Raw genomic sequence first — 14,236 nt, forward strand, 5'->3', positions numbered from 1 at the left:
TTTTTCTTTTCCCATTTTTTCAATATCATTGCAATATTTCACATTTTTTTTAACTAGCAGCCAAGAAAAGGAAATTTACATGTTTTGTTTGTTTTTTTTTTGTTTTTTTTTTCAGATCGTTGAAAATCGGTGTCGACAACTGTAGACTTACCTTTTTGGAAGAATGTCGATGATATCGGTGGGGATGCAGCATGCAAACGTAACGATCGATCGCCATGCATACGAGGATTACTGCGCTTTGCTGAGTCAGAGCTCCCCTCAGTAATGCCTGAAAGATAATAATGAGAAAAGTCATTTCGATCTTATTCAACTTTCTGAGCTCCCCTTTTCCAATAACCGATATAGGAAATATACTAATTTTTTCCTTCGCGTCTTGAACGAACGATTCGAAAATTAATTACCAAAATGATGAAATTTTTAAAAAAGACGTTTGAAAAAACAAGCCTTAAATTCGCAATCAATGAACTTTGCATCCCATTTTACTGTCACCACAATCATTAACATCTAACGAAATAAGCAATGCGACTTGCTCAACTTTTGTTGTCATAAAATACGAATCAGACACACGTTCCCCACATTCCATTGTGGAGTTACAGAACTACAGACTCGTTCCGTTTTTATTTTTCTACGCATGTGAACAAAAATACGATATTCACAGGAAGAAAATATTGGATCATGAGATAAATTATTCCCTGATGCTCTCACTGTTTGTTGAGTAGCTCCACATCGATATTTATACGAATGTTTTCGTTAGCGTATGTAAATTATTCACATGTGCATGTTAAAAACTCGAGGTTGATCTTCAATGATTCATCGAGCGATACAGATTCATCCCTCTGCGGAAATGCCGTGTCAAAACGTCGATCCAACCGTGAATTTTTTCCGTCATTCTTTTTCTTACTCATCTGAAAATTCCTCTGTATACAAGTATACATATATGTATAGAAATATCCAACACATTTCAGGACTGAGAAACCTTCGGCCTGCAGTTTCATGAAACACCGGAGTTCATGCGGAATTTTTAATCTCCATTGCTTGGTCGAGCGTATTCATATTTAATATCGCCGCTAACTCGGGATCCGTAACAGCTCGTCGGCATTGCTTCCGAACTGCGCCATGGGTTTGCACATATTTTATGAATAGTAAATACCTTAATATGTAAATAGTGGAGGTGCATGATTCACGACACTCAATCATTCATTAAATAGGGAAATGAGGAGCGCGGTCGTACCTCCGACTTTTTCTAATCAATGATGAATTGAAACTTGTGAGTATTCAAAATCGATTGGAGGAAAATGGCGTCTTGAATCCTCGATAAAGTTTATTTCTGAATTTTTCTTGCGACTTTTTCTTCCCTTGGCACTATTTCCCAAAGTATTTTCTAGTTTACAGTTAGAAGCTAAGCATCTTCCGAACTATAACGTGGCAAGCCTGTTTAGAAAAGCATATCTCGAAAAACTCACGTCAGAATGAGTTTCCGAGCCCCCTCGCTCTTCATGGCTATACGTGCTTGTCTCCGAGGTTGGTATGGAAAGGAGGAATAGAGTGAGAAAAAGAAGAGAAAAATAAGACGAAAGAAAGATCGAGAAGAGGCGAATCGGGCATTTCGCTATATACGACGGACCCTGATGCAAGGAGAGCTGCAAGACCATAAAGCAAGCGTGAAATGCTCCAGAATGGCCGAGAGGTTGGGCAGGTTCTGGCTCGTAGCCAGTGCAAAAAAAGATTCGAAAAAAAGCTCCAATAATCCGAAGGGCCACAAGATCAGCCTCTCTGGCCTCGTTTTCAACGAGCACTACTACTAACAGCATATAAAAGTATGAATATGCACATACAGATCTCGTGAATCGAAAGAATACCACGGAATAAGGAAAAGTGACTTTTGCTTGTGCGGAAGTAAACGCCCACAAAAGACCTTCACCCAGTGTAACTAAGAACATCACACAGAAGAAAATCATCACTAATTATTACATCTACGAAAGAGTAGTCGGGGAAGGGATCCGAATTTTTCCACTCGGCTATTACAAACAGCAGCATTTCTTGGTATTCTGGGGGGGGGGAACGAGTATAATTGTTGAAGATACGAAAAAAAACTCAAAACCGAAGACGCTTATTCCTATTTTTTGACTGGTATTCTCTGCTCCAAAAGTTTAAATCGAATATTACCTAATAAACGTGAATAACAATGGATTTATTTGTGTGGCCACACAGTACAGATCGACCACGTTCAATATTTATACACTTGTTCGAACTCGAGATCAATATTTTTCTTCTCTTACGAGGGGAGTACTCATCGGGGGTGGTCGAGACACAGAATCATTCATTTTATAAGGTGAGAAAGAGAAACGTGAAGCACGAGAAAGAGCGAAGAAGCAATCACGCGACGATGGAGGAGTGTAACAAGAAATCACTTCTAGGACAGAATAGGAAGAAAAAGGAACAAGTGTGTCTGTGGCAAAAGTGGAGAGGACACACTCGGGCGCCTCTTGGTGAAGTGGAAAGTTTTTCCCTCGTTGTACACTCTCAACGAGAAGAGACCTTGGACGTATACATGTGTATATACATTTGAGATAGTACGAAATGGAGGACCCTGGAGAAATATATCGTCGTGTGAGTGCCTTTGGGCTCGGAGGATGGACTGGATAAATTTTGAGAAAATAAAGTGTTGAAAGAGGCAAGATAACCGGAAGTTCGTCGGTGGCTCGTCTTGAGAATCACCGCTACTTCTCGCAAATGTGACACTCGCCGATAATGTGACGAAGAAATATAATTAACGAAAACATCTGGATTTCTATGGTCCAAAATAATCAGTGAAATGTTTCATTGCATTATCCCTCGAGAGTTCACACACTTTGGGGTTGCTTCGTTCCGACAATTCCTTCCTTTCCTAGTGCACGTGAAATACTAGCTTGTTCGGAATGAAGCAATTACGTGTGAAAACCTGATTGAAACACGATGCGAAATAATCGCGACTCCCAGTATAGCAACGCATTCTAATTAATCAAGCAGCCATACTGAAATACCAACTAAGTTATCCTGTCTCGTTTCATCATCGGAAATTCTACAAGCCGAGCTCCCAGGAACGTCTGATGTTCATCGTCGCATGCTTGCTTGCAAACAATCGAACCAGTTTATTTTTGATATTTAAACTACAGCTATCCTCGAGACTTTATTCATTTAAATTTCAAGTACGATCACAATAAGCTCGAAGATGGATAATTTCCTTGTCCCCCTGCATACCCGAAGGAATATCACTGTTCTCATTAATTTCCTCGAGTCCGTTAATTGCTTACCTGAATTTGACAGACGACTTCACCGTAGGGCCAGCAGCCATACACAGCCGGTAAAAAGCCGAAAGGTGTAACGAGAATTCCGATTGCGAGATCGTTGCTAGCGAGGCTCGTCAGAAGATACTTTGGCTGAAATAATAAAGAAAATCATTATTTTCCCTCTTAACAATCCAACGGAATTCATTCGTAGATTTGAAAACGATGCCACTGGTAATAATATTCTTCAAAAGTGCCCGAGGAAGTCAATGAATCTCAGCATTCGAATGACTACCTCAGGGACTAACGAAGACACCCGAGAGGATGTTTCGTAGCCTTGAGGAACAAGACACCGCAGTTCGCTCGTCCTAGACGCTTCTGGTATCTACCTATTTAATAGGAATATTTGCATATTCACGAGATTGTAAGAGCAACCGTTTGGCTGGGCTGAACGAGAACGATTTCATAAACACAGATTTAGATACAAAAGAATATTCAGGGGGTTCTCAGAGTCTCCGTAGAGTTTAGGAGTGCATATATGCTGAGTAATTACAAGAAAAGAAGGAACCTCCATTCATCCCACTTTTTCAAAAATCGTCGATGTAATGTAAGTTCATGAAAAAACCCGATCCTCTCTCCACTTGGACCAATGAGCGTGACGAGTGCGCAACACTGCATCCAGTTTTATGCATACGTGAACTCATACAGTATTCATCAACACGCCAAGTATTTTGGTGTGGAATGAATCAAAGGGATAGAAGCTCGAGGCTCCTTGCACTGAGTACAAAAATACGTGAGGAAAGAGGCACCTTTCCAAGGAAGTTTTGATGAACCAAATCAAGGAGTTTGCATTCTCACGGTGATACGAAGTGTCAAAGAACAAATCGTGACTGCACTCAATGACAATGCTGATACCGGTCTTAAGTGTGTAATTCGATGCTAACGAATTCATGGCACGGTTGCTCAGAACATGCCGACAATTCTCGAAGGATGTATACGTTCGATAAAAGAGCAAAAGATTCAGAACTTTCATATACATATGCATATTTGACACTTGTACATTTGAAAATTCCCTACTATTTGTTCCCTCATCAACCTTCCTCAGAGTTATTTAGTCTGCAAGCCTCCGGTACAAAAATCTTGCTAAAGTTATTCGTTCCTTCTCAGTTAACAGGAACCAATGCCATCAATATATGCAGTAATTTTGGTGATACTGATATAGAAAAAAGAAACAAAACAAAAAAAATGCTGGAAATTGAAATTTGCAAATTGCTTCCTCAAGATGGTCAAGATGCAGGGTGGTCAAGATACGCGATGCTCAAAGCTCTATGAGGTGCTATATTTTTCATTTTGGCTTCCTCATAGAGGAAGCTTTAAGCATTGTTCTAAAAGCTTGAGAAAGCAATTTGTTACTTTTAATTTTTTTTTTTAATAAAATTTTAACTTATTCATCGACTTTTAACATGTCCAAATTAATTTCCAAAAATTAAAGCGGATTTTTCGAAAAACTCATATTTTCGTAAAATTCCAAAAATCATAAAATTTAAACCGCTCAACCGATATTTCCCAAATTCAATACCAACCTTCCTATTATGATAATCTATTTATATAACAAAAAATTAGCAATAAATCTTAAAATTTCCGGAAGTCAGAACGTCGACACCCTTTTTTTAAAAATCTCAACACGTCGTAGGATTCGTATTTTTTTTCAAATGCTGACAAAATTATCAGAGAATGAAGAGCTTGTTCAGATTAACATCTATGGAAAACGGTAGCCCTGTATCTCAAATCGTTTTCGAGTTATAACCGTTTGAATTTTTCAGTGCCATAACATACACACATGCACACACACACACACACACACACATCCGGACATTTTTTCTAGATGATTTTTTGATGTTTTTGGACATTTTGAGCACATTGACATTGAAAACTGAAAAAAAAAAAATTTCATCGTCACATAGCTTTCTCTATGAGGAAGCAAAATAGTGAAATATTTCGTGGAGAAGATTAAACTTATTGATGAATGTTTTGTGACAAGACCTAGACATTCGCAAGTTCATTTGTTTACATTGAATTATACGATTGGCAGAATAACAACCCTCCTATTTATGGCTCTACTCAAAAACAATGCTGCTCCAAACAGACGTACTCCCAAATTTGCAAAATCAATACAATGCGATGTGCCTCCTCTCTTGTCATTAATAATCTGTCCTATCCGCCTAGACATGTCAAAGAGTAGAGACGTTATTCATGCATGAAATAGAAATCTTTAGAGTGAAAATGTTATCGAGAAGATTTGAGTCGAGTTATGTTGCAGCGAGTCAACAATTCTACTCTCAGTAAATGTATTCAACAACAGTTCACCTCTAAATACATGTTCAAAAAGCGGAGTTGTTACAGAGTAGAGCTGCGATGAGTGTACTTATAAATAACTGCTAGTTAACAACTCTATCGGTAGCCATTCTCGATAACAACTCTCCTCCTCAATAACTGCGGATCTACGTAGAGAACGTCTACCCTCCTCAACATATCTATTCCGGTGTGATATTTAATCCTCGATGTCTCTACTCATGATGATTTTAGAAAATATCTCATCATGAGTAGAGATATTGAAGATCATGGATTATAAATGAGTAGACGCAGAGTTGTTATGAATTTCGGAGTAAAGATTTTGGAAGCAGAATTATTTTCAAGTAGGTTCGAGGGTGATTGTTATTCTGCCTTGCTTAATTGATTATTATCATCTGAATTGATCAACTTTCCAGTTTGATCGTCCTCAAATGATCGGAGTAGCATTTTTATCGCATGATAAATTTTGATATTCCACACGAATAAGTTTGAGCTGACCTGTGCATGGATGTATTTGCTGTAACGTCGACTGTTGATGACGAAAATGACAAGAAGATTGGCGAAAAGTATACCGAGGCTGAGCATTAAAATGAGAGCGGCCCGTAAAAGTTCTCCAGGGCCGGGTGTAGTCCACAGCATTTTAGTCGAGCCATCGGGCCAGCAGCTACTGTTGTTCAGAGCCGGTGGCACCAAAGTCGGTGTTTGATGTTCCATCATCATAAACGAATTCGTGATTGCAGCGTTTTCGGAGGATCGCGAAACGATCCTCTCTCGCTCGATTTCTCTTGATATTCGTTTACTCCTTTTCCTCAGTCCCCGCTGAGCAAGCCGCTAATATACTTTTATTCGCTAAGACGACGGACGTAGCGCCACATTGCGAAATTCGTTCTGGCTAGTTCGACTTCTGGAGCTTCCGTCGGTATTGCCGGATGCTCGAGCGGCCACGGCGAGCTCAACGGCAACCGACGCTTTCTTCGTCTTTGAGGGCGATCCCGAGCTCATCAATGTCCTCGGCATTATGACGACTGACGAGAGCGAACCCAAAAGCTGATGCTGGCTTCAGGGAATTAAGCTCTCGAGAATTCAAACGATCCTTTGAAACTCGATATCTCACGTGGAAACATCAACTTCTCAACGTTTCTTATTCGATATTCTGTCTCATTGATCATACTGCAGCTCGATTGTCGTGATTTAAAAATTCGGCTCATCCCTACTTCGTCGAAGCTTCGGTTATTATGGCCAAGGCAGATTAGCTCGTACAAAACTGTTCGCATCAGCAGAATGAAGCCAGTCAGCGGATTTCATCTTTCACCGTTATCAACGAAATTTATCTGCAACAGAATGAAAAAAACACATTCAGTCATATCCGAGTCTTTGCATTGTTTTTTCCCCGGTTAAGTTTTTTTTCCTCTTTCATTTCTCAACATAATGAGCGAAGGCCTCAGCACAGTCAGCAACAACGTTGTAAAGCTGAAAATATACTCGCGAAATGGAAGATCCCTGGTAGCTGTTGTCGTTATGAGGACCCAGGAACTGCGGTACCTTTCTGATAATTCTCGTTGTACAGAAGTACAGTGCTCTCGCGCTAATGGCATTAAATCCTAAATTGCTCGGGCTTAATTCGAGCGTTAATCGGTCGAGACAGCGACAACGGTACGAGCAGACGCACACGTACTGAAGTACACTCTCACACGGACTCCCACTCCCAGGTTATAATGTAAGGTCCTCTTCCCTCCGCCTTGTAAGCCCAGGAATCGTTATGTACAGAGAACCGCTTAATAGCACGGTCGATTACAATGAGATACGTGCTATAATGCTAAATCCAGAGGGATAACGAGAGACTTTTGTACAGTGCTTTTACTCATTTGATCGCAGCCCAGATTTATGTAAACAGATGAGCCATCAGTTGTGTCCTGAGGACCTTAAAAGTGACGTAACTCGACCTGCGGATCCCTGTCGAATGGGCTGTCGAGGTGCGGCAGTATTTTGTTTGAGGATTTTTATAAGTGTGATTCGCGGAGGAAAATTAAGCATTCTTCATAAACTGGCTGCGGTTTAATTTCCAGTACGCACTTGAAACAAACGGAGAATGAAAATTGCGAGCAGCTTTACGAAGAACCGATTACTCACGAGACCTCTGTGTTTCGGGAAAAAATTTAAAACAGGCTAAAACGCAGTGTCATTAAATCTGAGCGGGGTGGCTTGGGTGGCTAATGATGATTAATTTATCGCAATTTATTTTTCCGCCGGTTGAACCGAATGAGAGTCCCAGTGACCCGATTATTCTGCGTCGTCGCTAAATCGGGGTCTAACAGAGACTCCGCGGAATTCAATTGTGGTAGGATCGGTGGCTTTGTGTGGGAGTGTGTGTCGCCGAATTCGTGGGCTGAGAAAAAATTAATTGCGCAAAAAAACACGCAACGTATAATAACGTACGGAATTTCATGTTTTTTTGGACTCCACAAGCATGGAGCTGTGAACCGGTTTCCATGTCCCTGCAGTATGTCCACAGTTTCGCTCCGGCATCGTTTATCATCTGGAATAATTTATATCCACGCCGGAATCATAGCTCGCCTGTGAATGTGTAATATAAATACAAATTACCAAAAATGTGGGTGCACTCGTGCACGAATATTCACAGGTAGAACGACTTTATTTTACGGCCCGAGGAGTCAGACTAATTCATGGACTATTGCTAATTGCTGTGAAGCTTCATTTAAATATTATCACGAAATAGTTTTACCGTCGTTATCGTCCTTATTCTGTTCGAATAACGAACGCAATCTCTATAAAAATAATCTATTTCACTATATTTTCATCTACTCACAATGAGAAAAAATAACTGTTGAGTCAACCAAATGCCTTCGTGAAATACGTCGAATGTAAGATTAAGTTCGTAACAAAAATAACCATTCGATCCAACAAGAAACAAAAAGAGGATTTTTCAATTTATCATAGCCAAAACAATAAAAAATTGATTTATGCGATACACTTCTGTATACTGTTCATTTATTTGATTATCAATAACGCTTAGTTAATGCATCCGAAAATTAGGAATACATACAAAAAAGTTTTTCATACCGACAATTGAAATAAAGGAAATCAACTATTTGATCGTGCAAAAATTTAGTTGGTCCTTTAAGAAATAAGCAAATCCGTTTAACTAAATTATTCATAAAATATACTGAACTTTCTTTCGAGGTAGACATTTGTATAGGCTATTGATTTGGTTCGTCGTCGATAAAATTTTGTTAAGTTGAACGAAGAAAAATCCAACTATCAAAATTATTTGTAATTTTCCACAAATCATGTTGGATACTTCAGTACTTTATATTCAAATAAATGTATCATAAAAGTGTATATAAATAAACAAACGTTTCGAGTTCTTCGAACAAAAGATTTGGTTTCACTCGTTTAGTTAATTCACATAAACAAGAATTTAGTGATTCGGATAAATGAATTATTTCTTATTTATCGCAAGCGGATGTTAGTTAGATCAAGCAACAAAGGTATCAACTAAAGACACTGAGTTGTTGCAGCGATTTTTGTTCTCAGTGCGTAGAATCGTCAAAGTATTTAAGTTTTCGTATCAGGAGTATTTAAAAACTCGATAAGAGAGATTAGCATGAATAGTATTGCTGATTTTTTCCTGCTTCATGATATTTTGGCATCTCATGCGGTCAGTACTGAATGAATATGTAGACGAGCTACGAAAATACCTTTTTCGCAAATTCTCGTACAAAAACATTTTCTCCCCAATCAATGAATTGCCAGTGATATCGTGGCGAACCAAAAACGCACTCGTTTTACTCTCTTTTCCGCAATTGGACAAATTCGTTGAAATTCCAGCATCATCTGGATTCCCCTCTCTTTATCAATCTATTCACGCCCCCAAAGCGGCTCTTCCTATGAGGGGCCTCAGCTCCATTTTACGCTGTTCAATTTACCGGCGGATCATAGTCGAGAGATCCTTCGTTCTCTTCTCTTCCGCCGTTCCTCGCTTCCTCCCATCCATCTATCTGTCTCACTCGATATTCAAACACTCGCCACCGGTGCACATATCCGGAATGAATCTGATTCAGTAGCATATATAAGAGAGAAGAGGCGTCGAGGAGGCGAGCAGGGCATCTGCCAAGCAGAAACGAGACGGCCGAGAGTTCGCCGGTCGCTCTCGTTCAAAAACGCGTCCTACGATCATATATTGCTTCCTTTTTGCACATTCCAGTTGAGAAATGCGTAGATATACATATTTATGCATACGTCAAGTGCTGAATATAAAAAAGGCTTGAATGAGGCAGAGTTCGTTGAAAACTTGCTGCGAAGTAAAGCCCTTTGAATCGAAAGCTCTGGACTTGGAATCAATATATATGTATATGCATGAGCACTCGCCTACCAGTCGCGATTCTATCCCTTCCGCTTGCATTCTTCTCAGCGCATGGAGAAGCAAAAAAACATCATGAAAACGATTATTCATATTCCATTCGCGAGTTCTCGACTTTCCTAAACCCATCTTCCCACTCTCTCTTTCTCCATACATCGCCCGTCCTCTCTTTCTCTACATCTCTATTTTCTCTCCTTTCTCTTTTTAACTTTCTCGCACATCGCCCTTTTCCCAGCGTCCGTTCGTTCGCCTGGCTGCGTCGTGAATACGAATTGCTTCGTTTTCTCACCAAAACCTTCTCTCGTTCCAATGTTTTTCATAATAGCCCTATATCCTTCTTGGCTCTCGCTTTTCTCTGCGACATGTTCGCAGCACCACCAGAACTCCCATTTCTCGGCATACTTTTCATGTTCTCAGTTTTATGTACGAATGCGTATAAATAGTTCTGTCGCTAAATGATTGCACATATACACGACTCTCCAAAAGTTTCATTTTCGTAACCTCGCCACAAATCGTTCAGAAGTGCTAACAACTGATAATTCTTAAAAAATTCATAATCGAGATTATTTCGTGGTAACAAAATTTGTTGTGTTAACATGTAGACTAAAATGAAAATTTGGAATAGAAATTTTCGAGGATCGCGTATGTCTCCAAGAACTCAAGTCAAAAGTCAACCTGCGTGACAATCCTTGAGATTAAACCGCATTCCATACTCTCGCATAACCAAAAGTACGCTGTACAGGTGACAATTCCCAAAATCCCAAAGTGGCTAAACTTGAGGAAACCATAATTGAAGGGGTTAATTTTGGTTGAAACCCAAGATCACCGCTACCTCGAGACAGCTTTCTGGATGCTTGAATCCGATCGCCCCCAACTCTCAAGAAGACTGCTGTTTCTCCCTCTGTCTAATATATATCCATTAAATAGTATGAGTAAACATAAATAGATATACAACTGCTGTGGACGTATAAATTGAGCGTACGACATGGAGAAGTGAGAAATCGGAAACGTAATTACATTCCGAGCTAGTGAACGAACGAGGTGCAATAACTCGTAGGTGCTAGTACACTAGGAATATAATTGGTACAGACGTCGTCTATACCTGTCTGCATCAACGGGGTGTGTAAAAAGTCGAATCACAGCTGATGTTTACTCGGTAGATTTCGATCAATTCGCGATTACTATCAATTGAATTATCAATGTGTTGTGCTTTCTAGATTTACACACATAAAATAACACAATCATTAGCAAGCGTTTTCAACATAAAAGTAGAATGATGAGGAAACAATCGACCCCCTTAAAAAGTGCACATCGAGGTTAGCAATTGCATCGAAGAGGGGAAAAGTCGATCGAATCGATAAGAGAAACGACTGATCGAAATTCGGCAGTCTTTTCGGTTAACCTGGATTCGGGAACCTGGAATTTGTAAGCTTTTTGAATAAACTCATTGTTAACTTGTTGTAAAAGTATCGAGTTGAAGTTCAGCTCTTTTTGGCCTTAATCCCTTAAATACTCGTCCTTGATAACTCGTCCTTTCGCAACGGTCTTTGCGGACACGACAAATTGAATTATAAATATACCGTTGCTTTAGAGAGTTTGATACTATTTCTTCCCCTCGTCAATGTACGATAAGTTCACCACATTTTTACGGCGCTATTTCGACTTCGAATGGACATTTTATGGGAACGTCATGTCTCATGAATGCCGAAACATTTGAGAAGGAAAGTGGTGAAAATTTGTCTCTCTTCCGGATTTTCTTATTTACATTTGATGAGATAGGGTTTCGCAGGATTTTAAGGACACCACATGTGTGTGAAGTGATCTCTGCACTTCTGCATTTCCTGTCTTGTTGCACAAACCACAGACGTATGGTTAACAACGAACAGTTTGGAATTGTAATTAAGATTTTGCACTGAGAATCAAGGAAGCGAAACTTCCGAGGACAGTTTGAGTAGGCTGATGTATTAATAACCCTGTTTTCCAAGTGGCTCTATCAGGGAGTCGAGTATGGAAGCTTTCAGCCTTGCTGAGATAAGCAAAATCTACCAGTTCATCGAAAAGTTTTTATCTATGGTTTGCGGTCATTTGCGATATTCGTAGGGATGATAGAATAAGAAATAAATCATGAGAGAAATATACACGTTCCTCGAGGAATGTAGAAAAAAATTATGAAATATACGACGCTGAGTGGTGCCATGATTTGGAATAAACTTTTGAGAATATAACTCGATTCTCCTAACGAATATTCTCCTAACGAAAAATTTTCAATCGATCGTCTTGTTGTCAAATTATCGAACTTCCCATAACTATATTATGTGACAATAAAGTCCCAGGACAAAATGTCCGGGTCAAAATATCCTGAGACACAATATCCTCTATAATTTTGTTTAATGATTATTTGTTTTTTTTTTATTGTTTTTATTTATATCTGTGCCAAGCAGACAAGCAGAACACACACACACAACAGTCTACACACATTCAAACATTCAGTCTTACAAATGTGGGATATTTTCAAATCGAGAATATTATGTCATTAGGATATTTTATCCCAGGATATTTTGACCCGAGGATATTTTGTCCCAAGAATATTTTGTCCGAGGATATTTTTCCTTAGGATGTTTTGGCACGGGATATTTTGTCTCAGAATCTTTTGACCGTAAACCTAACTATTGATTCCACTCGAAATGGGAGTTTTCGATTGAACGAGAATCACCTGATGCGCAGTCAATGACCGCTATTTCGAAGTTGCCAGTCAGAGTACAAAGTAGCTCAAACCAAGGAGACACTGGCGGACTGCGGACGGTTGTTTTTTGCTCGATTATGTGGCCAATCACTAAAGCGTTTTATCGAGCTAACGAGAGTTTGCAGTTTTGTGGAAGAGGCTAGGTGCTGAGAGGAAAGGAGATACGCATGAGGTTATAAGCCTTACGAAAAGTGAGTCAAAAAACGACTGCATTATGGCTGAAATGTCTTCAAGTAACGACGCCAACTTTTCCGACGCTTTAGCTACCGCACCGGATGCATTTAGATGGTCAAATTAGGATTTTCCATGAATCGCACTGGAAGCAGTTGGTATTTATGAACCGTTGTACTGTGTGCTGCAAAACTCATCAAAAGTATTCGTAGAATTAAAAAAAAACCCTGATATTTTCAAGTCGATTTTCTCGATTTGTTTTTTCACAACGTTTTGTTTCTCGGTTATTTCATTCTTTGTTAGATTAGATCGATCGATCTCCTTATTAGAACTTTATCATCTTTGTATTCCGTACTTCGAGTCACACTATATCGTAAACTTTGAGACTGTCTGTATACATTAATGTAGAATAAACAAGGGAAGCAATGATCGTCGGGAAAGGCATAAAACAGAAGAGGGAAAGTGAAAAACGTAGAATTCAGGAGTATTCACACAGCGAGGGGAAAAAGGGAAATAACAGGAGAGATCGCAGAACGGAATATAGAAAGGATAATGGGCCGAAAAAATAGGCGAGATCCGTACGGATTCCTGCTCTACATTTTTTTATTCTCCGCATCCTACAGTATTTTGCTTGACAACCCTTCACCACAGATAAGCCGCAGTAGCTCACGTCCACAGAGTCAAAACAGAGGGTTCTTTATATAGAAAGGAGTCGCGAACTTCTTCTCACGAGTTACGACGTATCGTTAGGGATAATGGCGTCGGGTCGTTCTCTTTTTTATCTTCATCCCTCCGGGCTGTAAGCTCGTTCGGTGAAATCATCAAACGAACACCGATATCGTGAATATCGTTTCGGTTTTTCGCCAACCCTATACTTTCTTTTCCAGCCTCCGTCTTCCCTCCACATAACCTTACCACGTACTCTTTCCCCTTCGAGGGTTGTAAAATGTCCCCGGGGGAATCTTTTTCGGATCGCGCTTTTGTGGCTCCTCAAGTAGCAAGTTCGATCTACGATTTACGAGGCGACGAATCCGCGGGTTAGTTTTCCACATGAAAATCAAGTGCGAGCGTTGTTCGCTTGTTCCGTATTCGAACCATGCCCAACATTATGTAATCGAGAAGAAAATGAATTTGATGGCCTTTCAAAGATCGATAAATTTGAGCAAAGATCGTCGATGGAACTAAATCCGAAGATGGCGATCGCGTCAACAAACCGCTGCATAAAAAAAATTACAGCTCCATGTGTTCTCTCCAGGTTTTAGAGGCTCTCTGTGTGGTTATTGATTGATCTGCAGCGGGATCCAAGCCCCGCGGGGACATTCG

General features: G+C 39.8%; 1 protein-coding gene across 5 annotated transcripts in view; it reads right to left on the reverse strand.

Annotated features, from left to right (window-relative positions):
* LOC122407102 (trace amine-associated receptor 9) overlaps positions 1-14,236 on the reverse strand; it is a 62,125-nt gene that overhangs the window by 27,319 nt on the left and 20,570 nt on the right. For all 5 annotated transcript variants that reach the window (XM_043413090.1, XM_043413092.1, XM_043413091.1 and 2 more), the window contains 3 exons: positions 6,117-6,949; positions 3,294-3,419; positions 152-268 (listed from right to left, as the gene is read on the reverse strand). In XM_043413090.1, coding sequence (XP_043269025.1) covers positions 152-268; positions 3,294-3,419; positions 6,117-6,338 — 465 coding nt within the window. In that variant the 5' untranslated portion in view covers positions 6,339-6,949. The remainder of the gene's footprint in view (positions 1-151; positions 269-3,293; positions 3,420-6,116; positions 6,950-14,236) is intronic.

Source organism: Venturia canescens, chromosome 2 (assembly GCF_019457755.1).
Source record: "Venturia canescens isolate UGA chromosome 2, ASM1945775v1, whole genome shotgun sequence".
Taxonomy (NCBI): domain Eukaryota; kingdom Metazoa; phylum Arthropoda; class Insecta; order Hymenoptera; family Ichneumonidae; genus Venturia; species Venturia canescens.